This window comes from Prunus mume, linkage group LG6 (genome assembly GCF_029339155.1).
Source record: "Prunus mume cultivar Tortuosa linkage group LG6, ASM2933915v1, whole genome shotgun sequence".
Classification (NCBI taxonomy): Eukaryota; Viridiplantae; Streptophyta; class Magnoliopsida; order Rosales; family Rosaceae; genus Prunus; species Prunus mume.
Genome location: NC_142703.1, coordinates 22,425,988 through 22,452,724, shown reverse-complemented (window position 1 = coordinate 22,452,724; position 26,737 = coordinate 22,425,988). Strand labels below are relative to the sequence as shown.

General features: G+C 40.0%; 2 protein-coding genes across 5 annotated transcripts; one reads left to right on the top strand and one right to left on the bottom strand.

Annotated features, from left to right (window-relative positions):
* Positions 1–4,093: 4,093 nt before the first annotated feature.
* LOC148916470 (cyclic nucleotide-gated ion channel 1-like) lies at positions 4,094–4,919 on the top strand. The gene is made up of 2 exons (XM_089055138.1): positions 4,094–4,331; positions 4,428–4,919. The coding sequence occupies exons 1-2, from the start codon at positions 4,128–4,130 to the stop codon at positions 4,917–4,919; spliced, it is 696 nt and encodes a 231-aa protein (XP_088911264.1). The 5' UTR covers positions 4,094–4,127.
* A 19,506-nt stretch (positions 4,920–24,425) lies between these two features.
* LOC148916469 (uncharacterized) lies at positions 24,426–26,494 on the bottom strand. 4 transcript variants are annotated; one of them, XR_016127995.1, is made up of 6 exons: positions 26,143–26,494; positions 25,942–26,046; positions 25,608–25,772; positions 25,103–25,523; positions 24,782–24,968; positions 24,426–24,656 (listed from the first exon to the last, which is right to left on the bottom strand). XR_016127995.1 is itself a non-coding variant. In XM_089054745.1 (5 exons), the coding sequence occupies exons 3-5, from the start codon at positions 25,643–25,645 to the stop codon at positions 24,852–24,854; spliced, it is 576 nt and encodes a 191-aa protein (XP_088910871.1). In that variant the 5' UTR covers positions 25,646–25,772; positions 25,942–26,046; positions 26,143–26,494; the 3' UTR covers positions 24,426–24,851. The 4 variants fall into 4 exon arrangements, 3 of the variants coding, with proteins under 3 accessions (XP_088910871.1, XP_088910872.1, XP_088910873.1); XM_089054745.1 differs by having other exon boundaries at positions 24,426–24,968; XM_089054746.1 differs by having other exon boundaries at positions 24,426–24,968; positions 25,942–26,031.
* Positions 26,495–26,737: the final 243 nt, after the last annotated feature.

The following is a 26,737-nucleotide window of genomic DNA, read 5'->3' as shown; positions in this document are numbered from 1 at the left end:
GTCTCCTCAGAACCAACATTCCCAAAAACATTCTACCTGTAAAATAAGCATGTATATTTATATAACTCATCTGCCAGCATGCATTAAATCATATTCAAGTAATTAAACATCATAATATTCAGGTCTCAGGTCGTAACAAACCAAATAAATCAATCTACTAATCAATCTCATTTTCCTATATCCAAACAGGATATCATACTTGATAGCATATAGATCAATTATTTAAAAGCACTTATCAGTTTATAAATCACTCATATGTGAATTAAACTATGAGTGAATAAAACTTATTCAAGATTAAATACTGTAACTGAATTTCATAAATTCATTTATGAAAACAAACTCTGCTGCCATTAATCTAATATTTAGCTAGAATTTCCTTTTTCTGTATCCATGACGGATATCCCCCTCGGCAGCATATAATTTAGACAAAGAAATAAAAGCATTTATATCAAGTAATTATGCTTCCAAAACCATAATCAACAATTCCTCGTGACACCAAAGGTGACACATCCTGACCTGAAATCATCGTTGGACTCAGGAGACATCCGTCAACCCGTCCGCATCTCGCCTCCCACGGTCCGAATAACTCTGAGACTCGTGGGGCAAAATATGCTAGAAATACTTGAGCTGCTTAATACCATATTTAATAATAAAAAGATGAATATCGGCAACTTAAATAAAATAAAATAAGGTAAATTAAAGCAAACTTAATTAAAACAAAATAGACAAGATCTTGTATTGAACTCATTAAAAATTCGTAAGTAACCATGTGTATATATATATATATATATATTTCCATATAGTACTTGTGATGCTGAAAGAAAATAATGATAACTGTATAAAATCTTTAATTTAGTTTAAAAGCATCTCAAAACTGAAATTCTCTCCACCTAGGCATACCTCCATATACCCCATAATCGATCCACACCTCGATATCCATCAATTCCCGATAACCACAATTCTCTGCAGTCTCGAGGATACAAAATCAACCCGAGCCGCAATCGATATCCACAATTTCGCAGTGTCTCGTGACACAAAGTCAACCCGAGCCGAATCGCAGGTGACTCGGGACCGTAGTCACTGATCCGCAAATCGGCAGTGTCTCGAGACAACCTCTCAATCCGAAAGCCGCAACTCCGCACCACACGATCAAAGCGCCCCCGAACTCGTGGGGCAAAATAACTAATCAGACATCGGCATCACACGGCCTTCAGCGCCCCCAACTCGTGGAGCAAAATAATCGATCGCCTCAAGGCAATCAGTACTACGGTGGGTTTGAAAACTATAAATCGCTTTTACACAAACTTTCGATAAATTGATTCTCAATCTGAACTTAAAATATATCCACATGCATATATATATATATATACAAAAACCTGTATAATATATTTTTCCTATGAAAACCTCAACAAATTTTTCAAATCTTTCTGGATATCTGTTTTTCTCAGTGACACCCATGCAATAATAACAATTGGAATAAAACAACCTAATAATTGTCCAGCAAGTCTGAAAATACGAATGCAAATGTAATGCTGTGTCTACAGGAAGTTAACCTAATGCTCGATACCAATTGAAAGACCTGACCCAAATTCCACTTTGGAATTCGGTCGAATCTTGTGCAAATCGACACCTAGTGCCTCGTGGGTCGAAATGACCAAAATGCCCCGAAGCGATAACACAAACTCGGGCCTTATCTCGTGGCTCGCGCTGCAATCGAGGCTGCCTACGCACTTTCTGAGGATCAAGCCACACGTAGTTCTTTCACCGCCCGACTGAATTGGTCTAATTAACTGTAAACATACTTAGGTTGACATTTTCGAGTATCCGACTCCGTTTTACGATCCGTCAAATACTATACGATCCTGGAAATACCTAGATCAACATACCTGAAAATTGTTACGATCCAACGGTGCAAAACTAGTGAACCCGGAAATCACACACTAGGCGAGCTCCGTCGGGGTTCAAACGGTATCCGAATTAAGATCCGCGAAATCCTATGCGCTCGTGAGGACTAGGAGATCACTCTAGAACTGACTGTGGTCCCCACCCTGCTGCCCACGCGCCGCCACACGCGCTGGCAGCGCGTGGTGCCTAAAGCGATAACGCCTCGCCGGAAAAACTCAACAACTCGGCTCAAGACTCCTATCCTAGGTAAAACACCCTATTTGGAACCACTTTTGTTCTTGGACCCACCCCAAAAAGTGGCCGGAAGTGGCTGAAACCGTGATCTCAAAACCGGCCGAATCCTAGGTTCGAAATTAACCCTCTTACGCTAGAAATTCCTCAAATCCTACTCAACCATCAGCTAGAGCATGAAAAATAGCTAGAAAAGCATACCTCACTCGTCCGATTTGGTGACCGGATGACGGAGAACGGAGCTCGAAAGTTCTCGCAAAACCGCCGCTGGCCGCTTTCGCGGCCGAGCTGCCGCTGGGCCGGGATGCGCGAATCAAGGATGGGGCGACGGTGGTCCTAGCTCGACGGCCGCGTTCGGCCGTGGGTTGTAGGCGGTGCTGGTGGCTTGAAGAAGCCACGGCCGGAGGAGAAAAACCAGGGGGGGCTGGGTCGCGACGGGAGAGAGAGAGAATGAGGGTTTTTAAGAAAAATCCTGATTTCCCAAAATTACCATTTTGCCCTTGAGCGTATTTTGACCGTAATTTCTTCGTTAAAATTCCGATTCGAGCCTAATACGTGTCTACGGACTCGTTTCGTCGCGCTCTACGCAACGGTGTAAGTGAAACGGTCAAATTATTTCTCGGTCAAAAAGTCAATCTTTTCCTCAATAAAATAATCTAAGGGCATTTTAGTCTTTTCCTCTAATAAATTAATAATTAAATATTAATTTTAGGTTTTGGTTGTTACAGTTTCGTTCATGCAGGAAAGGATTATTTTGCAAAATTATTTCGTTGATGCAGCCACCTATTGTTGTCTGACCAGAGAGAGAGGAAGGGGAGAGGGGGAGATGGATGGGGAACGTCCATGTTTTCTCTTTTCAAATTAGAATAATTAAAAAAAAAATTTGAGTAAAATAAGGTAAGAGGGAGGATTAAGATTACTAACTGTACGTGTCATTAGATTAATTCAAGGGTCTTTATTAAAGAGGACCTCACAAGTCCTCATTTTTAAGACCTTAGAGCATCCACAATGATGCTCTCTATTTCTTAGTTAAAATTTGGCTAAGAATATAAGAAAGCTATTTTAGGAGCTCTCTAAAAAATTTCAACTCCAACCATACTCCATAATTTGGAGAGTCATAAATGCTATAACTCTTTTTTGATTGATCCATCTCCATTAAAAAATAAAATAAAAAATAGTTAGCATTAAATAAAGGTTTGAAATATTCATTAAATAAAGCAACATTAAATTATAGGGAGCCACTAGGAGTCCTTTCTCTCTCTTCAGATTTAGGAGCTCCTAGAGGACTCCCTATTTTAGGAGGTGGATAGGGAGCGTGGTTGGAGTTGCATTTTTACGATTCCTCCCTAAAATTTGTCTAAGGAGGTGGTTTAGAGAATCCATTGTGGATGCTCTTAGGTCAGCGGGAGTATTATTGTTGAATACTAAAAATAGAGCACACTGAAGTTACAACTTCGATTTTGACCTTTTTTCTTTTATCAAAGATATAGACATTAATTGTATCTAATATACATTGCCTCCTTCATTTTTGTAGTTCTCTTGGTTCAAACCTCCAGACCAGTCTCTATATGCTGGAAACCTTTTTTACGGTTTTGGTATCCATAAGTGGCATAGTGCTGTTTTTAATATATCTCAATACAAGGGTACAGGTTGGTGTGATCAGCCTTCATATATATAGTTTGTCTTCAAGCTTAGAGCACCAAACACTTTTTTCTTTCGATAAATATATATACATATTTTCTCATAAGCTGACGTTTGCATGTTATTATGGTGTGGAGGCCATGTATTTTCTACTACACCTTCCTGTTTTCCAATATGTTTACAATGGTATCCGTACGGTAATAACATGCAGACGTTTGCATAGGAGAATAACTGATTTCTCTATATACTTATGGGTTTAAAATGGACTCATCAAGAACCTACTGTTTATGGAATTTAACTGCATGCAGATGTCGAAACAACGATCAGATCAACGTAAATTGAGACATAAAATGCATATGATGAATCCAGATATAGATTTATGGTTGTATAAAAACGGCCTTTCTGATAAAAAATTGAAGGAGGTCATCATGAAAAACTTACACCAGAAACTTGAAGAACACAAGGAAGTTGATGTAGAGAATATACTCTCTCTTCTTCCCATTATACACCAAAGACGTATCATGTGCCGTCTCAGCTTGAATTTATTAAGGAACGTAAGGTTTTTTGGATTTCCCTATCAACAAGTTAACCAAAAATACATCCAGAACCATAACAAGATGAGTATAATAATATATATCTTATATTTGTAGGTGGCAATGCTTGAGAATATGGATGGACAAGTCCTTACAGCAATTTGTGAGCGTCTGAAGCCTGTGATCTATACTGAAGATGCCTATATCATTCGTGAGGGGGAGCCCCTTGACAAGATGCTCTTCATCATGCAAGGCACCGCATTGAGCTACACAAGTAGTTCTAATTGCAACATTTGCGGAAGTACTAGTGGTTCCTCAAACATTAAGTGCCTCGAGAGAGGTGATTTCTATGGAGAAGAACTTATGAATTGGGCTTCAAAACTTGCTTCATTCTCTGAGTTTCCCATCTCAACCAGATTTGTCAAGTGCCAGACAAAAGTTGAAGCATTTGCTATTAGGGCCAAGGACTTGAAGGGCGTTGTCACAAAATTCTGGTGGCATTTTAGCAAGGAGTTTGAGAGTTCTCAGTTGGAGCAATGGGAGAGTTTGGCAATTTCTTCCTTACGAGCAATCCGGTGCCGCCGTCATGCAAGGGCCAGAACTGGTTGAAACTACTCGATAAAATTATATCCTTCTTCTTATATCTCTTTCTTTGTTTGGATTAAAAGTACAACAACTTCTTTTTATTTGGGTTACTTGTATAGAGTTTGTTAAGTTTAATCCTTTATTTGGTGTTGCTTATTTATTTTTATTTTTTTAATCAAGAAGAAAGAACTTCATTGAACTTTCAGAAGCAATACAACCAAAACAACTAGAAGAAAAAACAGGGTGCTCTTAGGGCGTGTTCTTATGCTTATATATGCCGATGGCAAATTTTTGGAAAAGAAAAATCAAACTAAAATGTCACCCTCCTGTCAAAATTAGCCAAACACTATTACTACATAATTTTTTTCTCATACATCTTTATTTATTTATTTGCCTTCATAATATATGCTCGAGTTTGAGCATGGTTACCTATAACAAGAAAATGCAGAAACCTCAGGCAGAAAAATCCAATAGAGGAACAATTAAATCCCAAATGTGGTAACTAGCATTTGATTAATTTACCTCTCGTGAATGACTTTTTTCGACCAGATATACACCTCAAGCATATTGATCATCGGATTATAAAATCTTAAATCCAATAAAATATTGAATTGGATTGGATTGAATTAATAAAAATTCATTAGTTTTGACCAGATTTACACCCCTGGGGAAATAGTGCCAAAAAAAAATGTCTTGCAATATTTTTGTAGTTTCCGATGTCCATCTCTGTGACGACATTCAACTTCAATAATGCATAGACGCCATGAGACAGAAGTTAACAAATGTAAGAGAGACAGCGATTTGCATAAAAACCCATAAAATAAAGCAATTTGAACTTTTTTATATTGCAACTTTTGCTAGTAAGAGTAATTTGCATAACCATAAGACAAAAAACAAAGCAATTTGCACTTTTTAATGTTGCGACTAACAGCAATGTGCATAACGATCCAAAAAACAAAGCAACTAGGACATGAGATTAATTAGTAATAATAACAACTAGGACTAGAGATTAATTAGTATTTCCAACTCCCGAGTCAATATTGAGGCCTCAATTAGCAAAACCAAAAAAATAAAAAATTAACAAAACCAAAAATAATTTATTGGCTGAAGATGACTTGTTGGTCAGTTAGCGAGAACTATTTTTGTTTTCTTTTCTTTTTTTCCCTTTTTTGATCACGCGCTAACTTATAACTATTTATAACCATGCATATTGGAAACTGAATGTGTTTGAGATTTGGTTTCTGCTAAGTATTCAGGAAAATAGAAGAGAGAGAGGAGAAACAGAGAGCTTTGAGAATTCTGAAAATGGTGGGAATCAAATCTATTTTTCTCATTACCACTATACACGTACAGTAGAGCCTTTATACTTAGGCTTTGCTTAATGGTTAAGCATCTGAGCTAACAACCCCTAACAACCTTCACGTATTTAACATAACTAATTACAGACACGTGTCACACTAATTCTAATCATTACTAAACATCCCCCTCAATCTCGAGTAGGGACCTAATCTGAGATTGGTACAATGCTTAGAGAAAATCGACCATGAAGCCCTTAGTCGTGACATCAGCAATTTGCGCATCGCTTGGTATATCAACTAAGAAATCCTCGCGTGTACACGCTCCCGATGAAATGGAAATCGTGTTTAGGTGTTTGATACAGAGTGATATATAGGATTGAGCTCAGAGCCAATGCCGACATATTATCACAATACAGAATAGGAGGTTCGATAAATATACATGGAGATCAACAAGAAGCTGCCGGATCGCACAACATCCGCTAAGGCATTAGCAAGAGCCTTATACTCGGCTTCAAAGTGGAACTTCGTGAAACAGTAACCTGCTTCTTCGATTGCCATGAGACCGGTTAGACCCCAAGTACACCACAAAGCCCGTAGTGGATCTGCGAGTGTTAATATCACCCGCCTAGTCAATCACTATAAGCGCATAAGAGGAAGGGACCAAGCGTAATAAGTAAAACCATGACCGAGTGTGCCTGAGATAACGCACGAATCGTTTCACTAAGAAGAAATGATGCTCGGTAGGATTAGTCATGTATTGACAGACGGTATTAACAGAATGGGCAATGTCGCCTTGTAAACACTACTACGCTTCACTATTTGCGCGACGAAATATTGCGCGACGAAGAACAACTCGTCACAAGAAACCATACTTGCGCGAAAACAACTATTCGTCGCGCAATCCACTCAAAATTTGCGCCACCAAACTTTTTCGTCGCGCAAAATGTATATGCGCGACAAAACAATTTTTCGTCGCGACAAACAGAGTTAAAAAAAGCGGGGAATTTTTTTAGCGCGAAACATTTGCGCGACGAGAAATATCGTCGCTAAAGGCAACATTGCGCGATTTAACAAATTCTCCGTCGCGCAAAAAGGACAGTCCCCTCATTTAGAGCGACGGAAAGACGCTTTCGTCGCGAAGAGAACAAGAGATATTTTATTTTTTGGCGCCAAAAATGACCTAGGTGGGATATTTTTTTGCGCGACGTAATTACATTTCGTCGCGTAAAGTTCAACGTTTACGCGACGAATATCTTGTTTTGCGCGACGGAATTTTGTTTTTGCCGACAATTTTGCGCGACGAAAGTTGGCGCGACGGAAAGTTCCAGCGTCGCGCAAAAGTTAGATGTCGACAGGTGTTTGCGCGACGAAAAAATGGGTTTGCTCGACGAATGATTTGGTTTTTTGCGACGGGAGTTTGCGCGACGAATAAGTATGTTCGTCGCGCAAAGTCCTTCTTCTTCATATTAGAATTCTGCCATTGCAGAGGCAGAATGCAAAACAAAGCATTCTCGCCTCTGCTTTCTCTCAACCTCTCGCCACTGGGATTTCAATACATTGATTGGGTAAGTATTTTTCGTCATTAGTTTAAAAGTATTAATTTAAGTTCGTACTAAGGTTTTTTAATTTGTTTTCGTTAGGGATATTTGTAATTAGCGATTGGTGGAGAACGATTGAGAAGGTATTTTATTTGTTTTATATATGTTTAAAATGTTCTTGTGAAGTTATATTTATATTATGTTGTGCGAATAGTACAATCTGTTAGGATGTACGGTTAATTGAAATTAACTTCGTTCTTTTATTTTTATGTTTAGTAACACTTAGTTTCCGCTCGAGATTAGTTGGATTTCGTGCATGGATGCGTAATGCATGATCTGCGGTCCAATTAATTCTTGAATTGTCCCATTATTTGGACAGTTTGGTAATGCATATGTTGTCACGTATCTATGGCTACAGGATTAGGTTTCGATTGTGGATATTTCGTTGTCATCTCGGACGTTCTTCGGGTGGTACATAGGTATTTATACCTATGGCCACCTCAAGAATCAGAGCGAGATGTCGTAAATTCATCCACGTCGAAATCTAATCTCATGTAGTCGTAGGTTACGTGGCAGGAGTATGCATTCCCGAATGGGATAGGACCCTTACCGGAGGCATAAGGTGACATTATAACTTCGTATGAAGTTGTTGTGATTGTTGTGTTGTGATTCTGGTTTCAGGAATTATGGACAGAAGGTGGATACAAAACCCGAACAGATGCGCAGACGAATACTTGGATGGAATCGAGGATTTTATTGAGTTTGCACGTAGACACAACCCGGGTGCAACTAGAATCCGTTGTCCTTGTAGGAGGTGCAACAACACGTTATGGGAGACAATTGAAAATGTTGGATTTCATTTAGTAAGGAATGGAATGATTGAGACATATAACATTTGGAACCTTCACGGGGAACAATTAGAGCATGCTTTGTCTTCAAATGCCACAAGAGTGGACAATGTTCAACCTATTGTGGATGCTAATGATGAAGTCATGGATATTATACAGGATGTTTTTCCATTTGCATCGACCAACATGAATCAAGAAGAGCAAGATGATGTGCCTACACCAATAGACACGGAGTTTGAACAATATGAGAAATTGTTAAAAAATGCCAACCAAGAGTTATACCCGGGGTGCGAGAGCTTTTCCGTTCTCACGGCCATTGTGGAGCTAATGCACGGAAAAATAAAGTATCGTATGTCGAACCTGTGTTTCGATTACTTTTTGGGGGTTTTCAAGAGAATGCTTCCGACGGACAATTGTTTGCCAAAGACCATAAACAGCGCAGAAGGTGTTGAATGGTCTTGGATTGGGTTATGAAAAAATCCATGCTTGCAAAAACAATTGCATGTTATTCTACAAAGAGCATGAATCGTTGGATACATGTCCTATATGCAATGAGTCGAGGTTCAAGATGACATCTCGTAATAGGACGACTAAGATCCCACAAAAAGTCATGCGTTATTTGCCCTGAAACCTAGGTTGCAGCGATTGTATATGTCGACGATACCGCCACGTACATGAGATGGCATCAGGAAAACGGGTAGACGATGATGTGATGCGGCATCCTGCAGATGGGGAGGCATGGAAAGAGTTCGATCGAACGTTCCCCGAGTTTGCTGCTGATCCCCGAAATGTTAGATTGAGACTTGCCACTGACGGATTCAATCCGTATGGGGTTCTAAACCAACACCACAGCACTTGGCCGATTTTCGTATTCCCATATAATTTGCCGCCTTGGAAATGCATGAAAAAAGAATACATGATGATGACTGTTTTGATAACTGAGGATCCCGGGAGGTCAATCGATGTTTACTTAAGGCCGTGGTTGATGAGCTGAAGGATTTGTGGACAAACGGTGTTCGCACGTACGATAAATCAACTGGGAAGATGTTCACTTTGCGGGCAGCAAGCATGTGGATCTGTGAATGATTTCCCAAAGATATGCAATGGTTTCGGGTGGAGCACAAAAGGTTATATGGCATGTCCTGTATGCAAGGAAGATGTAACTTCTGGTTGGCATGCTGGAAAAGTTTGTTACCTTGGTCATCGGAGATGGTTGCCATGGGACCATGAGTGGAGGGAAAAAGATAAAGAGTTCGACGGAACACCGAAGCGTCGCTTAGACCCAGAGAATGGTCCTGATGAGATATTGGACCAATTAACTGCTTGGATTTTGCTCCATTCGGGAAAACAGTTAGTCGATCGACCTTCTACACATATGAACTGGACGCACAAGCCTATGTTTTTTGAGCTCCCATATTGGTCGAAACTAAAATTGAGGCACAATCTAGATGTGATGCATGTTGAGAAAAATGTATTCGACACATTGGTGGGCACGATTCTAGATATCGAGGGGAAGACAAAGGACACGATCAAAGCTCGTCTTGATTTGGAAAGAATGGGCATACGAAGGGGTTTATGGATGAATAGGGACAATGATAAAGCTAGAAGGGATCTTGCATTCTTTTCTATGAAACCGAATGACAAGAAAGAGTTTCTAAAGTTTGTATCGTCAGTAAAGTTTCCCGATGGGTATGCTTCTAATATCGCACGTTGTGTGAATGTTGACGGGGGTAAATTTACTGGACTTAAAAGCCATGACTCGCCATGTGTTTATGCAACGCCTACTTCCTGTTGGTATTCGACACCTATTGCCGGAAGATGTAGTGAAGCCAATCATTTTGTTGTCCAGATTTTTTTCCCAACTGACGGCGAAAACTTTGCGAAAAACGGACATGTTTCAGTTGCGCCATGACATTGTCCAAGTCCTATGCAAGTTTGAGATGATATTTCCTCCAGCTTTCTTCACAAGTATGATGCACGTGATGGTTCACTTGCCAGAAGAGGCATTACTTGCTGGTCCTGTCAACTATCGCTGGATGTATCCAATAGAAAGGTATATAATCCTTATCATTTGTGTATGCATCATTATCACATGCTTGCTAATTTCAATCATATCGTTTTATTTTGGCAGGCTTCTCGGAGAGCTGAAAAAAAGTGTACGCAATGTATGGCCCGAAGGATCAATCGTAGAGGCTTGGGTTCAATATGAGTCGCTTACTTTCTGCAGAATGTATTTAAAAGATGTGGAGACGGTTTTCAATCGTCCTCAGCGCAATCATGATGGAGGTATGAGAAATGAAAAACTTTCTGTTTTTGCCCAAAGCGCACGACCCTTTGGAGATCCTGGACGCGAAGAGTTGTTTTCTAGAAATGACATGGAGGTAGCGCATTGGTTCGTACTGAACAATTGTGATGAGATCATGGGATACTTATATGAGCATGAAGAGATGATGAAGCGAGAACATCCATCACATTTGGTTGCCCAGAAACACCGTGAATTGTTTCCACAATGGTTTTTGGATTCTGTAAGTTATCAGTGTTTGTTATTTGAGAAATATAAATGTTTTTTATAAATTTTGTCAGACTAACATATGAATGGTTTTGTATAATATTAGGTGAATAAGTTGAAATCATCGAATTCCCCAACTTACAGTGATGAGTTATATAACTTGGCGTTCGGCCCGATTCGCGCTGAATTGTTCTCGGGTTGTAATGTCAACGGTGTCAAATTTTTGGCCGAAGCACGAGATGACAAGTTGTGTACGCAAAACAGCGGTGTCCATGTCCCAGGTGGAGGCGAAAGTACGGACATTGATTTCTATGGCAAACTCACAACTGCGTGCAATTGCTTTACAAAGATCGATACCAAGTGATCATGTTTAAGTGTCGATGGTTTGACACCAACCCAAATAGGCCGGGAAGTGTTAAAATCGATCATGGCTTACTATCTGTGAACATGAACAGAACTTGGTATGATGACGACCCTTATATTTTGGCAAACATGGCAACACAAATTGTGTATCTAGATGACCCTAAAGCCGGAAGCGGTTGGAACGTTGTTCAAAAGATGGATCACAGGAACGTGTATGCTATACCGTAACTAGACCCAACTGAAACAACGTCAACAATGTAGCTGACCAACGTTTAGAATCTTCAATGGAAAATGATGCGGAAACACTTCGAGATACTAATGTTATACAAGAGCCATTTCAAATACAAGGAGTGTCTTCAATCGAAATACCGATTCAGTCAATTACAATTGACCTCGGTGATCTTCCGCGATATGATGTTGCAGTTTGCCCGAGCAACGACGATGATGTAGTTATAGAGGAGGCGGAGGAGGAGGAGGAGGAAGAGGATTGGGAGACCGAAAGTGATGATAGCAACGATAACGAAAGTTATTATAGTTCAGATGATGAATGATTAATTTTTTTTGTAATTTTATTATGTTAGTGGACATATTTTGTGTAATGCAAATGTTTTCATATATGTACTTGTTATATCCAAACATTATATATGATACCAAGTGAAACATTATTAAAATAATTGTAGTTATAAACCATTGGTAAATAAATATAGCCAACTAATTTGTATCATAAAGTTTAAATTTATTTTCACAAAAAACTTTTACAAAATGAAAACCATATAACCGAAAAAATGAATACAAAGAACATAAGATTATCAACAATCCTTCCATTCTCAAATCGAAAGAAAATAGAATAAATCATACTTTCATACAATTAATTATATGTAATGATGAATACTTCAGATTAATAATATGTGAATGCAAATAATCTTGCGCGACGAAGGCATAATTGTCGCGCAACTTTTGCGCGACGGATAACGTACACGTCGCGATACTCTATCATTTGCGCGACAAATAATATCGTCGCGCAAGTGCCTTTAGCGCGACGAACAACAGACCTCGTCGCGCAAACATATACATATATATATTTCTGAAATATACACACGTATATAGTTGAAATTGACGATCGAAGTAGTTCACTGTATTCACATAGGGTTAAACAGTATAGCTGTAAAAAATCATCAAAATCAGAGTCAAAATAACCGTGCTAAATCATGACTTTTCGTTTATAACCGTCAAACGTTTTGTCCTGCTACTTGAGCTCAATGTTTTTTTTTTCTCATTTTTGACGTATAGGATCTCGAAGTATAAAAAACATATTTGACGGCTAGATTACTGAAACTAGTTTCCTAGAATACGTATTCCATAAAAACACAATATTCATAAAAACTGAATAATTTCTTTATACATTCCTTCAGTCTAACATAAGATTATGTGATGTCTTGTACTGTAAATATCTGAAATTGAAGATCGAATTACATCTCTGTATTCATATAGGGTCAAGAACCGCAGCTGTAAAAAATTTTCAAGATCGGAGTTAAAATCACCGCTGAATCGACAATTTGTTTAGAACCGTCGAAACGCTTTTGTCCCGTTACTCAATCTCTGAATGTTCATTCATTATGATTTTTGACGTATACGATCTTGAACTATGAAAAAAGAAGATTGCCGGTTGGATCATTGAAACTAGTTCAGGAGTTCGGGTTTAGGGCTTAGGTATGTGTTTTAGGTTTAGGGTACTAGGTATGGTTTTGCGCGACGAACATAATTCCATTCGTCGCGCAAAATCAATAAAAATTCCTCGCCTCCCGCTCCAACACTTAGTGAAATTTTTTGGCAAAGCCAGTTTGCGACTAATATGTGCCCATTCGTCGCGCAAAGTCAATAAAAAATTCCTCCTCCCGCTCCAACACTTAGTGAAATTTTTTGGCAAAGCCAGCTTTGCTCGAAATATGTGCCCATTCGTCGCGCAAAATCAATAAAAAATTCCTCCTCCTCCCGCTCCAACACTTAGTGAAATTTTTTGGCAAAGTTAGCTTATGCTGATTTAATATGTGCCCATTCGTCACGCAAAATCAATAAAAAATTCCTCCTCCCCGCCTCCAACACTTAGTGAAAGTTTTTTGGCAAAAGCCAGGTTTGCGCGAAATATGTGCCCATTCGTCGCGCAAAATCAATAAAAAATTCCATCCCCTCCGCTCCAACACTTGGTTAAATTTTTTTGGCAAAGCCGATTGCGCGATTTAACCGTGTCAAATTTTTTGGCAATAGCAGCGCGATTTAATACGCATTCGTCGCAATCTCATTGCATTGATTTTTCCCACGAAAATCAAATCCCAAAATTTGGGCGGTCGACAAGTAGTATGCGCGACGACACTAGTTGTTTAAATCGCGCGCAAGGTATATCTGTTCACAACTTTGCGCGACGAAATCATGTTTTTAAGTCGCGCAAAGGTCAAATTTTATAATGTTTCGCGATTAAAATTTTACTTTTTCGCGCAAGGTTATTTTAATGAACTTTGCGCGACGGATATCTGTATTCGCGCGCAAAGTCGAATAAGTTTTCTGAAAATCGCGATCTTCTCCTTCTTCCCCAATTTCTCAAACGGAACCCTAAACCTCCATTTCTCTCCGCCGTGACCTCAGCCCCTACTCCGCCCCAAATCAGACCCCGCCGCCGTCGAACCCAGAGCTTCCGCCGCCGCCGCCCATCCCGCCGCCGTGAATTGCTCCGCTTAGGCCGAATCTTTGCCGCCGTTGTTCTCTCTCCTTCGGGCACCAAATCCGCAATTGAGGTATGCTTTCTGGGCTATTTTTCATGCTCTAGCTTGATGGTTGTGTAGGATTTGATTGATTGTGTGCATAGGGTAGTCAATTTGAAACCCTAGGTTTCGGCCGGTTTTGAAATTGAAATTCGCCACTTCCGTCCGTTTTTGGGGTAGGTCCGAGAACAAAAGTGCCTCCAATTGATGTTTTAAACCTAGGTAGGAACCTTGCCTTAATTTGTAGGATTTCGGGGATTGTTATCGCTTAGGGCACCCACGCGTGCCGGCGAGTGTGGTGGCGCGTGGGGTACTTGTGGCATAGGGCATTTTGTCCCAGTGCAAACATTTCGTTGTCACGAGCGCGTAGGTGTGCTCGGATTGGAATTTGGTTATCGTTTGAGTGTCGAACGGTTCGAACCTATTGTGCGATTTTAGGGTTTGATATGTTCGGACCGTTGGATCGAGCTGAAACTCACGTATGTGGTACCATGTATTTATAGGATCGTTTAGGAATCGACGGATCGTGGATCGGAGTCCCGGATACTCAAATCGCAAACCCTAGGTCAAACTATGATTTTAATTAGTTAGTTCAATTTTTACTGACATTGTATGCGCTACATTGGATTAATGAAATTGTGCGGATGTCGACTTGATTAGACGTCGTAGGCGGTGAGGGCTACACCGAGTTCGAGCCCGGCTCACCCGGTATCACCGCCACCGCCCAAAGATCGATGGAGCAGACCACGCGCTAGCTGGTCTGGGGATCCTGTGCGGCTGCATCATCATCTTCTTCGGTGGTGCAGCCTCTTAGCGCTAGGCGGCGACACCGCCCGCTACCACCACCGACCACATCCATCGATCGATCGGTGCCTCGGGGCACCTACAGTAATACCCTTCCCCTTTCATTTTTTTAACATTTTTTTAATTGGGAATTTTATGGTTCAATTTGATTGTATATGTAACAATATTGTCATATCCCTTTGCAGCCAAGAGGAACACCCGAGGGCCGTGTCGGCCGTGAAGACGGCGAAGGTCACCCGGGTGACCAACAATGACAAGATCGGATATGACGAGCGCCATCGGGCTGCACCGACGGCGGACTTGCATAGCTCCTTGGCCCACGACATTGGGCACGTCGTTCGGACCCATTGCCCGATGCAATGGAAGTCTTGGAAGGTCATACCTGACGAGATCAAGATGCAAGTTCGCGGCCAGTTGTCGGTATTTTTCCTATCTTTTAATTATTTTTCTTTCAAACTTTATATATTTCTATTACTTAATGTATGTAATCAATTTATTGCAGACGAACTACGACTTAGAGGACATCAACGAGGAGACTTTGGCGTACGTCAACAGACTCTTTGGTGAGAGGTACAAGCAGTGGAAGAGCGACTTGCACCACCATTTCTAGGCGTTTGATGATCCGCAAGTCGCTCTTCAGGAGGGTTGCCCGAAGGAGCTTGAGGGGCGGGAAGATAGTTGGGCGTGGCTCTGCGCTCATTTTCAGCGCCCGATTATGTGGTATTTTTTTAATAATATTTGTTTAATGTTTATTTTATTTTTTATATCTCATTATTATTTAATTTATTTATAGTTCAATTATTACGTTTTATTTTTTGTATAACAGAATAAAGCCCAAGTGAATAAGGGCAATAGGAAGAAGAAGACTCTTCTTCACCATTCCGGCTCCAGGCCCTTCTCATATAGGATGGATGCACGGCGTCGGGTAAGAATAATATAATTTATATTTAATTTTTAATACGTCATTATTATTAATTTCTTTTGTTCATACTAATATTTTTCTTCTCTTGTTCAATTAAGGGGGGGTCGAAATTCTCAGAGATCGACGTCTTTGGTGACGTTTATGTTCGACCTGGGAATGAGTTGGCCGAGTCCCTTCATGTAAGTATTATGTATTTTTAATTCTTATGTTACACTTTCAATTTATATGCATTTTTGAATTTATATTTTATGTAATGTTAAACAGACGCACGATGGTGGAGAGGAGCAGTTGGTTCTTCAAGAGTCCGCCTCCCAACTTCCTCCCGAGACTCCGATCGAGTCTGTGGATCCTCCGCATGATGCTGGATTTCAGATTTTGACGCAGACGTTGGATCGGACTCTCGGGAGGAGGCCGTAACGTATTGTAAGGGGATGGGAATGCCCGATGAGGGAACCTCGACCGCGGTCATCGCAGGTGCAAACAATGTGCTTTAACATCGCGGTTGCCGAGCTTGAGGGTCCGGCATTCCAATCCCGAATTTTGTGCGTCGACCTCCGAGCCCGTCCCACCCCGAGCATCCCCAGCACACCACGGCCCCTGCAGACACCCATACCTCCGAGCCGCATGTGGCAGATGACCAAGTAGATTTTTAACATTATTTGATTAGTTTTTTATTTTTATAATTACTTTTACAATTTGTATACATTTATTTTATTTTATATAATAGATGTTTTCTTTACGATTAATTTTTTTTATTGTCATTTCATTTTAATTAAAAAAAAAACCAAATTTATTTTTTTACAAAATTTAAAATCAAATAATAATAATTTTTTTAAATAATATATATTGCTTTTGCGCGACGAAACGTAAATCGTCGCGCAAAAACATTTAAATAACAAATCGACAAATATATTTTAATCTTGCGCGACGGAATTTTGTTGCGCGAAGATGTGTATGCGCGAAATAAGATGTCGTCCGCAAGGTTCATAGCTTTCGCGACGGACATTTCCGTCGCTAGTTTTTTTTGCGACGACCGCTTGTCACGCAAATATTTGTGCGACGGACAATGAGGTCGTCCCCAAATGTTTTTTGAAACGAAGTTGTTATCGTAGCGCAAACTGCGCGACGAATGACATTTGTTCGTCGCGCAAATCCTTTCTTCACGAACTTTGCGCCGACGGATCGTGCGCGACGAAACTTCGCGCGCATAATGATGTGCGACTAAAATCATTTTTGCGCGATTTAATACCCTTTCGTCACGCAAAGACTAAAATGTAGTAGTGAAAGGTAAGATATTGTAATGCACCCACAATGCTACGATACTGTTTTGGATCCTTCAAAGGAATACCATCAGTGAGTAAAATCTGTGTGTGAGGTTTCAGAGGTGTAGGACAGGGTTTACAAGAACTCATCCCAGACTTTGCTAACAAATCAGTAGCATATTTTTGTTGATTAACAAAGATGTCTCCATTAGACTTATAGGAAATCTGAAGACCAAGGAAATAAGTAAGGGTGCCCATATCCTTGAGCTCAAACACTGAACCCAGCTCTGTAATTACCTCCTGGATGACCTGCGGGTTTGAGCCGGTGAGAATAATGTCGTCAACATAGAGCAACAAAACCACAATAGCTGAGTCGGAATACTTCACGAATAAACTGGGATCACTATGAGACATCTTGAACCCAAGCGCTGGAAGAAAACCAGTGAACTTAGCATTCCAGGCCCGTGGAGCCTGCTTTAAACCATACAACGACTTCCGAAGTTTACAAACATAGTCGGATGGTGAGGATCTTCGAACCCCTGAGGTTGCTTCATATACACTTCCTCCTCAAGTTCCCCATGTAAGAGGGCGTTCTTGACATCCAATTGGCCAAGAGACCAATGATTGTAAGCTGCCAAACTGAGAATGATGCGAACTGTAGCATGACGAACAACTGGGCTAAATGTCTCTTCATAATCAAAACCAGCCTCTTGACTAAAACCCTGGGCAACCAGTCGTGCCTTATATCTAGAAATGGAACCATCAGAGTGTCTTTTCAACTTATAAATCCATTTTGAACCAACAATGTTTGTATTAGTAGGAGGAGGTACCAACACCCAGGTACCTTGCATCTGTAATGCAGAAATCTCTTCGACCATGGCCTTTGTCCAATCAGCAGAAAAAGAAGCAACACGATAGCTAGAAGGTTCATCCAGAGAAGTAGTGTCATGGATACTGGTGTAACATATGTAGTCAGAAAAATCCTTCCTCTGAACAACCCCAGTTTTAGACCGAGTAAGCATAGAATGAGAAGGGCTGCTGGAGCAGAGTCAACAGAACACTGGGTTGTACAGAAGCAGGAGAAGAAGAAGGAATAGAATCAATAGAAGGTAGAAGAACTTGTAATTGCTGCTCCGAAAGAACAGGGTTAGAAGGCTCAGGCTGAGACAACGCAGAGAGGCTAACAAATCTTGCTGCTCTGCAGAACTCGTGTAAAGGCTCAGCTGAGACAGCTCAGGAGAGGCTAACAAATCAGGAGGTGTAAGACTAGGAGCACTAAAGGAACTATGAGAAGCAAGCACTGAAGGTGATGTAGCAGACATAGGTAACAGAATAGGAATAGGGGAGAGAACCAATGAAGAAGAACAGGATGAGGTAGGCAGAGAGAAGTGGGGCTTGAAAGGAAAAATGGTTTCATCATGAATAACATGTCGAGACACCAAGAATTTGCTAGTGGAACAATTGTAACACAACACTCCTTTATAGCCCAATAGATACCCCATGAAAACACACATAACAGTGTGAGGTTGAAGCTTAGTAGTATTAGTGGCTCTTAAACATGGATAGACAGCAGTACCAAAGACACGAAGGTGTCTTATATCAGGATGCCTATGAATAAGCCTATAATATGGAGATTGATTAGAAAGCACCTTACTAGGCATGCGGTTAATCAAATAGGCAGAATGGGCCATAGCATGAAACCAAAATTGATCAGGCATAGAAGCTTCTTGTAAAAGGGTTATAGAGGTTTCTAATAAGTGGCGATTCTTCCGCTCAGCGAGGCCATTCTGTTGAGGTGTGTAAGGACAGGAAAAGGACAGGAAACTTGATGAGCAATGCCATGAGATGCAAGAAATTCATTGAATTGAGTGCTCATATACTCACCACCACCATCACTTTGAAGAAACTTAATAGAAGCATTAAAATGAGTTGTAAGAAAAGCAACCAATCTGGTAAACATTGTAAACACCTCAGACTTGGCATAGAGAGGATATAACCACAGAAAACCAGTGTATTCATCAATGAAAGACACTACATATCGATAGCCAGAAATGGAGTTACATGGAGAAGGACCCCAAACATCACTATGGAGTCTATAAAATGGAGACGAAGCCTTATTGTGATGACTAGAAAATGGTAACCGATGCATTTTACCATCTAGACAAAAAGAACACAGCTTAGAAATTGAATCAGATACCACTGGGATTTGAGCGACTGTAAGCATGAGTTGAACAACTTCATTCGTAGGATGTCCAAGCCTACTATGCCAAATAGAGGAACGAACTTTCTGACCAAGAAAAGCACTTGTCTGTGACTGAGAAGCTTGGCTACTAGTACCAACTGATGATAAAGAAGTAGGAATAGGATACAAGCCATGCTCACTCTTGCCCTGGAGAAGCTTCTTGTTGGTGACCTTGTCCTGTATTAAAAATCCAGATGTATCAAAGATCATGCGACAATTATTGTCATGACATAGCTAATACACAGATAAGAGATTTGCTGTAAGTTGAGGCACATGTAAAACTTTAGAGAGAGTTAGAGAAGAAGAGGCAGTGGGAATATGAGATTTGCCAATATGAGCAATATGCAAACCTTCCCCATTGCCCACTACAACATTCTCAGCTGAAGTACAAGGTGTAGCATTGTGCATTGTAGTCATGTGTGGTACCATATGGTGACTCGCTCCACTATCAGCAATCCACACCGCATCAGGAGAGAAAGAAGCCTGAGCAGCCATAGCAGTGAGAGAGGATGGAGGAGGAGATCCCTGATAGGCATAGTTGGAGCGATGATAGCAATCCAATGCACCATGGCCCTTCTTGCCACAAATTTGACACTCAATAATGGTGGAGCCTTGAGATGAGGTAGAATTGCGAAAACAACAATTTGCAGCTGTGTGACCTCTCTTACTGCAAATTTGGCATTCTGGAACAATTCCAGACTTAGGAGGACCCTGAAATTTATTCGGAAAGCCACGACCAAAAGGCCTAGAACCAGAAAATCTGCCTCGGCCACCAAAGGAACCAGACGATCGACCATGTGTATGTGAACTCATATAACCAGTAGGAGAAAAGGAAGGCACAGAAGGAGTGGGGAGAATACCAGCACCAGAGAGATTAGGAGACGGTGTAGAAGAGGTAGATCCAGTATAGGTAGAAGAATGGCTGAACATACCAACCATAGGAGAATGGGGCAAGAGTACACGAGACTCAGCGGCTTGTTCAGCTGCAAGCAAATGATTGCGGAAATCTTTGAAAGAAAGTGAAGTGTCACGAGCAAGAAGCACAGTTTTGATCATGTCATACTCAGAAGAAAGGCCATTCAACACAGCAAGCATCAAATCATCGTCGAGACAGAAACACCAACAAGTCGATCACGCGGACATGTTTGAGGCGAAGTAAAAACTTCTCAATAGAATCAGCGCCTTTTTGAGCAGTTTGAAGCTCCGTTTTCAAGAGATTCACACGAGCACGAGACACGGTAGCATATCGATCCACAAATTCATCCACGCCTCAGAGGCGTCTTAGATCCGATCACGTATTCGATCGCCTCATCGGAAAGCGTTGCAATCAACAAGCTCAGCGCTTTGTCAACCTTCAACCAGTCTTTATAAGCCGCGGTGATTATCGACGTGACGCCTTCCTCATCGAGAATTGCATATTTCGGTGGAGCAACACTAGAGCCATCGAAATGTCCGAAGAGATCATGACTTTCCAACACAGATTCAATCTGATATCGCCATTTCAGATAGTTGCCATCCGTCAAACGAATGGTGAGCATGCCAAGGAGGCCATCAAGCTTGAGAGTTGAAGTCGCCATAAAAAAAAAACAGAGAAACAGAGACGAAGATGAGGAATTGCAGAAAAGAGAGAAGAATCAGAGGAATCAGATGACAGAAGAAACCAAGAATCAGAGGAATAAGAGAAATCGGATGAGAACGAGAAGAAAAGAGTCCAAGAATGTCAAAGAGAAATCAGAGAAATCAGATTCAGAAACAAAAGCAAGGAAGACTCATATGAGATCTAGAAGACGGCGGAAGCAAAGAAAATCCCAAATCGGTCCATGGCTCTTGATACCATGCTAAGTATTCAGGAAAATAGAAGAGAGAGAGGAGAAACAGAGAGCTTTGAGAATTCTGAAAATGGTGGGAATCAAATCTTACCACTATACACGTACAGTAGAGCCTTTATACTTAGGCTTTGCTTAATGGTTAAGCATCTGAGCTAACAACCCCTAACAACCTTCACGTGTTTAACATAACTAATTACAGACACGTGTCACACTAATTCTAATCATTGGCTAAACAGTTTCGAATAAGATTTTCAACATTCATTCCGCCAAAAGTTTCTCTCAAATAATTCGCACTTCAGTGTCAGGTTAGCACTTGGCTGGGAAAGCATACTTCTACTCGATTGAGATTTTACGGTTCTCTAACTTATAGAATTCTCCATACTATTTGCAGGAGTTCATATTATTTTGTGTTAACTCAGCTTATTTGGAAGTGCAGACTTAGCTTCAGGTACATATATAGCTGTTCCATTAACAAATTCATGTACAACTTTAAAGGTTTTAATCTCATACCCTACTGAATTCATAAGGGGACATCGCCTATATATACCAATTGTGCTGCAACTTGTTTTGTGATATGCGTTCATTCTTTTTATATTTAGACTTGTGTGAAGTAGGTCATTATTTTTAACCATCTAAAATACAAAAGGGAAAATTGATTTTGAGCAAGGGTGAGAGAGAAATAAGGAGCTAATGTTTGATAGCATAGGGGCTAAGGGGGTTTTCTTGTAAACCAAAATTGTTTCTATTTTTCTAAGGAAATTTCTCCATGGAATCACCGAAGAGGACATAAGCACATTTTCGAAGCTCTATAAATTCTTGTATTCTTGGTTGGTTTGTTTGCTTTGGTGTGTGTGTGCAATTTCTTTGTGGGTCCTTTTTGTCATAATTCATTGATGATAACAAGGTCTTAGATTATTTCTTCACAACACATACACACACACACACATATATATATAGTCCTCTTCGATTGAGGGATCCCTTAAATAATTTTATTTGAGGGACACCTTTTTGGGTCTCCTACGAATTTTTTTTTCCAAACGATCCAAACCATTTATTTTTGAAGTCTACATTCATAGATCATCTTTGCAAAAAAATTAGACAAATAGGAAATCATTTCGATATCCAATTGTGTCATACAAAATCAATGAACACGGTTCTTCAAGAAAGTACTAAAATTTCAATAATTCAATTGGGGGGTCAAATGATATCAGATTCAAGTGATTTTTTGTAGAGATGATCTTTGAACGAGTATCTACAAAATAGACGGTTTGAATTAGTGAAATACAATATGGAGTGGGCCCTACAAGGGTGTCCCTCAAATAAGCTAATATAAAGAATCCTTCAATGAAAGATCTCTGTATATATATATATATTAAATAGTATACACATATATTCATATTCACACACACACACACATATATATATATACTAGTATTTTAACAAGCTTCTTGGGGATTGTAGTTCATAGGATATCGTATCATCAATAAGCTTGAGTTATGGCGGACTCCAATGATGACTCACCAGCCATAAGGTTAGCTAGTCTTTTTTTTTTCCCTGATTGAAATTTTAGTTTCTTTCTCTAATTCTCAGAACGTTTTCCCTTTTTCTTTCCAAAAACTTTTCTATATATACACACACATATATTATGCTTGGGAGATGAACTTTTAAACACCAACTCAAGTACTTTACTTGAGTTAAGTTATATAGGAAACACAGGTTATCAGTTACCTCATCGTACGACTAGAGGGATTCCTAGACAACAGTATGACCATGACCCTAAAAAAAAAGTTAAATACCCTATTGCTAATCATATGTCCGTACATAAGGTGTCTCCGTCATGTGCATCATTTGTATGTCAATTATCCACTGTATCTATTCCAAGTAATGCGCTGGAAGCTTTGAAAGATCTCAAGTGGGCTCAAGCGATGAATGATGAAATGGAGGCCCTACAGAAGAATTTCACTTGGGAGATGACTATCCTTCCTAAAGGGAAGAGAACAGTGGGTTGTAGATGGATATATATAGTAAAGTTCAAGGCATATGGAACCATTGAACGATACAAAGCAAGACTGGTGGCGAAAGGTTACACTCAGACTTATGGGATTGACTATGAGGAGACCTTTGCCCCTGTAGCCAACAATTGGGGTTTTTCTTTCTCTGGCAGCAAACCTAGATCGGTCATTTGTCACATCCCAGGATCGGCTCCACCGTAGCACGATATTGTTCACTTTGGGCCCCCTTCTCTACCATCACAGTTTTGTTTCTGAGAATTCACGAGCAACTTTCTAGTGGGTCACCCAACCTGGGATTGCTCTAGTCCCAACTCGCTTAACTTCAGAGTTCCTATGACTCCGAAGCCAGTGAGCTCCCAAAAGACCTCGTGCTAAATGGAGGTGGGTATGTACATATAAGGTACATCACCCCCTCTTCATTAATCGATGTGGTATGTTACACCATTACACCAGTTTGAGGTCAAAAATGCCTTCCCGCATGGCGACCTAGAAGAGGAAGTCTATATGGATTCCAATTAACAAAAACATCATTCAATAAATCAAGCCCAAATAGTGACTTTAAGATCTAAAAACTTGTTTGGTATTGAACTCCAAACTATTTTTAATATCTTAAAAAAATTGAATTAAAATAAAAAAACCCTAGATTTCCAAATTGAAAAAATTGAAATTAAAATCATAAACCTTTGATTCCCAAATTGAAATTAACAAAAGAAAAGGAACAATCGGTGTGGTTTCAATGGAAACCCTAGAAACCCAAAACATGAAAAAGATTGATCAATTTTTGGTGGGTCTAGTAAGACCATGGAGGTAGTAGACAGAGCTGCAAATGACGTCGACCCAAAACCACCAACCGACGCGAGAGAAAAAGAGAGACAGACGAGAGAGGGAGGAGAGAGAGACAGACATACGAGAATTGTATGCGGCAAATGCAAGGTAATAGAGAGATGCAAGGAAAGATGATATTGGAGGAGATAGAGAGCTTTGCGTGTGTTTTAGGAGCTATACTTTGGAATCGAGGTAGGGATTTCTTGGGGGGACCTTTACAGGGATTGATTTAATTAAATTTCGTGCCCCACCAAATACATTGCAACATCTTCACTGGAAGATCTCTTGAGCTTGTCGTATCAGATTGGAGAGCGTATGGATATATACCAAAATCGAAAGGTAAACTTGTTATATTTGCTGAAAGTGGTACAGCACATGACTTTTGTAGAAGGGAGCTATTGAACATCATATTGTTTTGTGGAGTGGAGCTACTGCAATAGAAGAAATGATCAAGCTTTTCCCGACCACACATATTATTAAATTTACAAACATGCTCCTCCCAACAAACTAGTTTTCGGTCCACAGAAAAAAAGTACCACAAGGCTCCGAATAGCTGGAGGACCAACGAGAAGATCAGATAGTTAATAATCAACAGTTCATCGAAATGTTTTTCATTGTTCTCAATTTTAATTTCTTCTTCTTTTTTTCTCAAATATGAGAGATGAGATTGAAACTTACATGAGCAGCAAGGATGAAGGGAAGGAAGTCCAAAATAGCTTTAAGCAATCTTCTTACTGAAGTCTCTATGTTAGAACTCCGATTGAGCCTTCGGTAGCCTAATAGCCCGTACGGTATATCGGATTGGAATTAGATAGAAGAAGTTAGTCTTTTCAACGGATGTATATTTTCCAGTGAGGATTACTGCCTGCACACATTTAAACCAACATTTCAGATTTAACTACTGTGCAACCAACAAATATATATAATCATGTCCGAAAGGCTGGTTAGCTAGCTTCTCTTCTCTTCTCTTAGTTGTCTTAATTAGGTACAAAATCTTACCTGTAGAATGGGAAGCGCAGCACAAATGCGAGGCAGAATGCGTAAGAACCGAAGTGTTTTCTTGCCATTCAAGATTTTACAAATTTTCGTATGAGGACCGCCAATAATTCTTGTCGAGGAAGTCGCAAATGGCTCAGCATGACTTCTACTTAGGAAAAGAAAAATGTCCGTCGCATAAAAGAGATCTGTGGCTGATCGTAAGGCGAAAAATGTCCATATCAACGTTTGGTCCCAATAGCAGCACACGCTATCGTCGATAAGTACGGGAGCATAGCAGATCAATGGATCAATGAATACAGCAAATGCAGATGATGCTGCAAAGGTCATATCCCATTTTGAACGGTGCTTTTGACCATGTGCCTCGACAACTTCCTTCAATTCTGGCCATTTTGGTGTAGTACTTATACTCCGTTCTGGTTCACTATTGAACAAGACACAACAAATTAACAAATATATAAGTGATGAAAATAATCAAGCAGGCTGAAGAAGGTATAAAGAAATTAACCTCAACTGAATTGATACTTGGTCATCCGGGGTGATCATATCTCAAGCTTATTTGTGACGCAATATCCTCTCTCTCAAGTGTACGAACTATTCACAAACCCAAGTAGCTTGCTCGCTCTTGTTAAACTAGAGTTAATTAGCACCAAATAATATTGAATACGTACTCCTGCGAATAGCAGCCAAATATGGAGAAGAGTGGAAGTCAGATAATTATCAAATCCATATCATGATTATATTATATATATATATATATATCATTCGGAAGTCCACACGTTATTATCGTGCGAATGCTAATGTAAATACAAAGGAAAACATAGAGGGGTAGTAGAAAATACATGGCGTGATGGTATATGTGGCTGTCGTTTCTAGTAGAATTTTGGCGTGGTTGCTGTTGTTTTGGGCGTTAGTGTATTGGATGGGGACAACTGTATGTGATTGCGCTTAAATGAAATAAGATATTTTAGAAACAAAGTGTTCCGAGAATTAGAGAAAGAAACTAACCTTTTAATCAGGAATTAAAGGGAGCAAAAACTAACCTTATGGCTGTTGAGTCATGATTGGAGACCCCCATAACTCAAGCTTATTGATGAGCAGGAGGAAGGAGCTTGTTATAAGCCCCCTGCGAATAGTCAAATATGTGTGTGGAAAACTAAAAGTTCGATAGAATTATCAAATTTTGATATAGTCCTAGTGAGAATACCCCTGCTAACCTGAGACTAAAGAGATGATTCATATAAAAAAGATGGAGAGAGAGGTTTAAAGAAGTGCATTGAAACTTATACCAGTGCTTGCAGGATACACCCTGGAGGAGAGAGAGAGAGAGAGAGAGAGAGAGAGAGAGAGGAACAATATGGACAGACCGAAGAGAGAGAGAGAGGATAAATGTCTGGATTTTATTTCAAGTATGGCCCAATAAGATGAAATAATTTTGCTTCCACTAGGCTTTCTGCTTTTTTAATTGTCTCTTAGTGCTAGAGACCTGACCTACTTCGCTTATGAATTGTATTTTGAATGATTGCCTGGTTTGAACAGTGATTAATAATGTATCTAATTGTTTTATGTCATCTTAAAAGACAATTCCACAAAATAATGTTGGCTCCTGCAAATAGTCAAATATTATGTTTGTGGTTA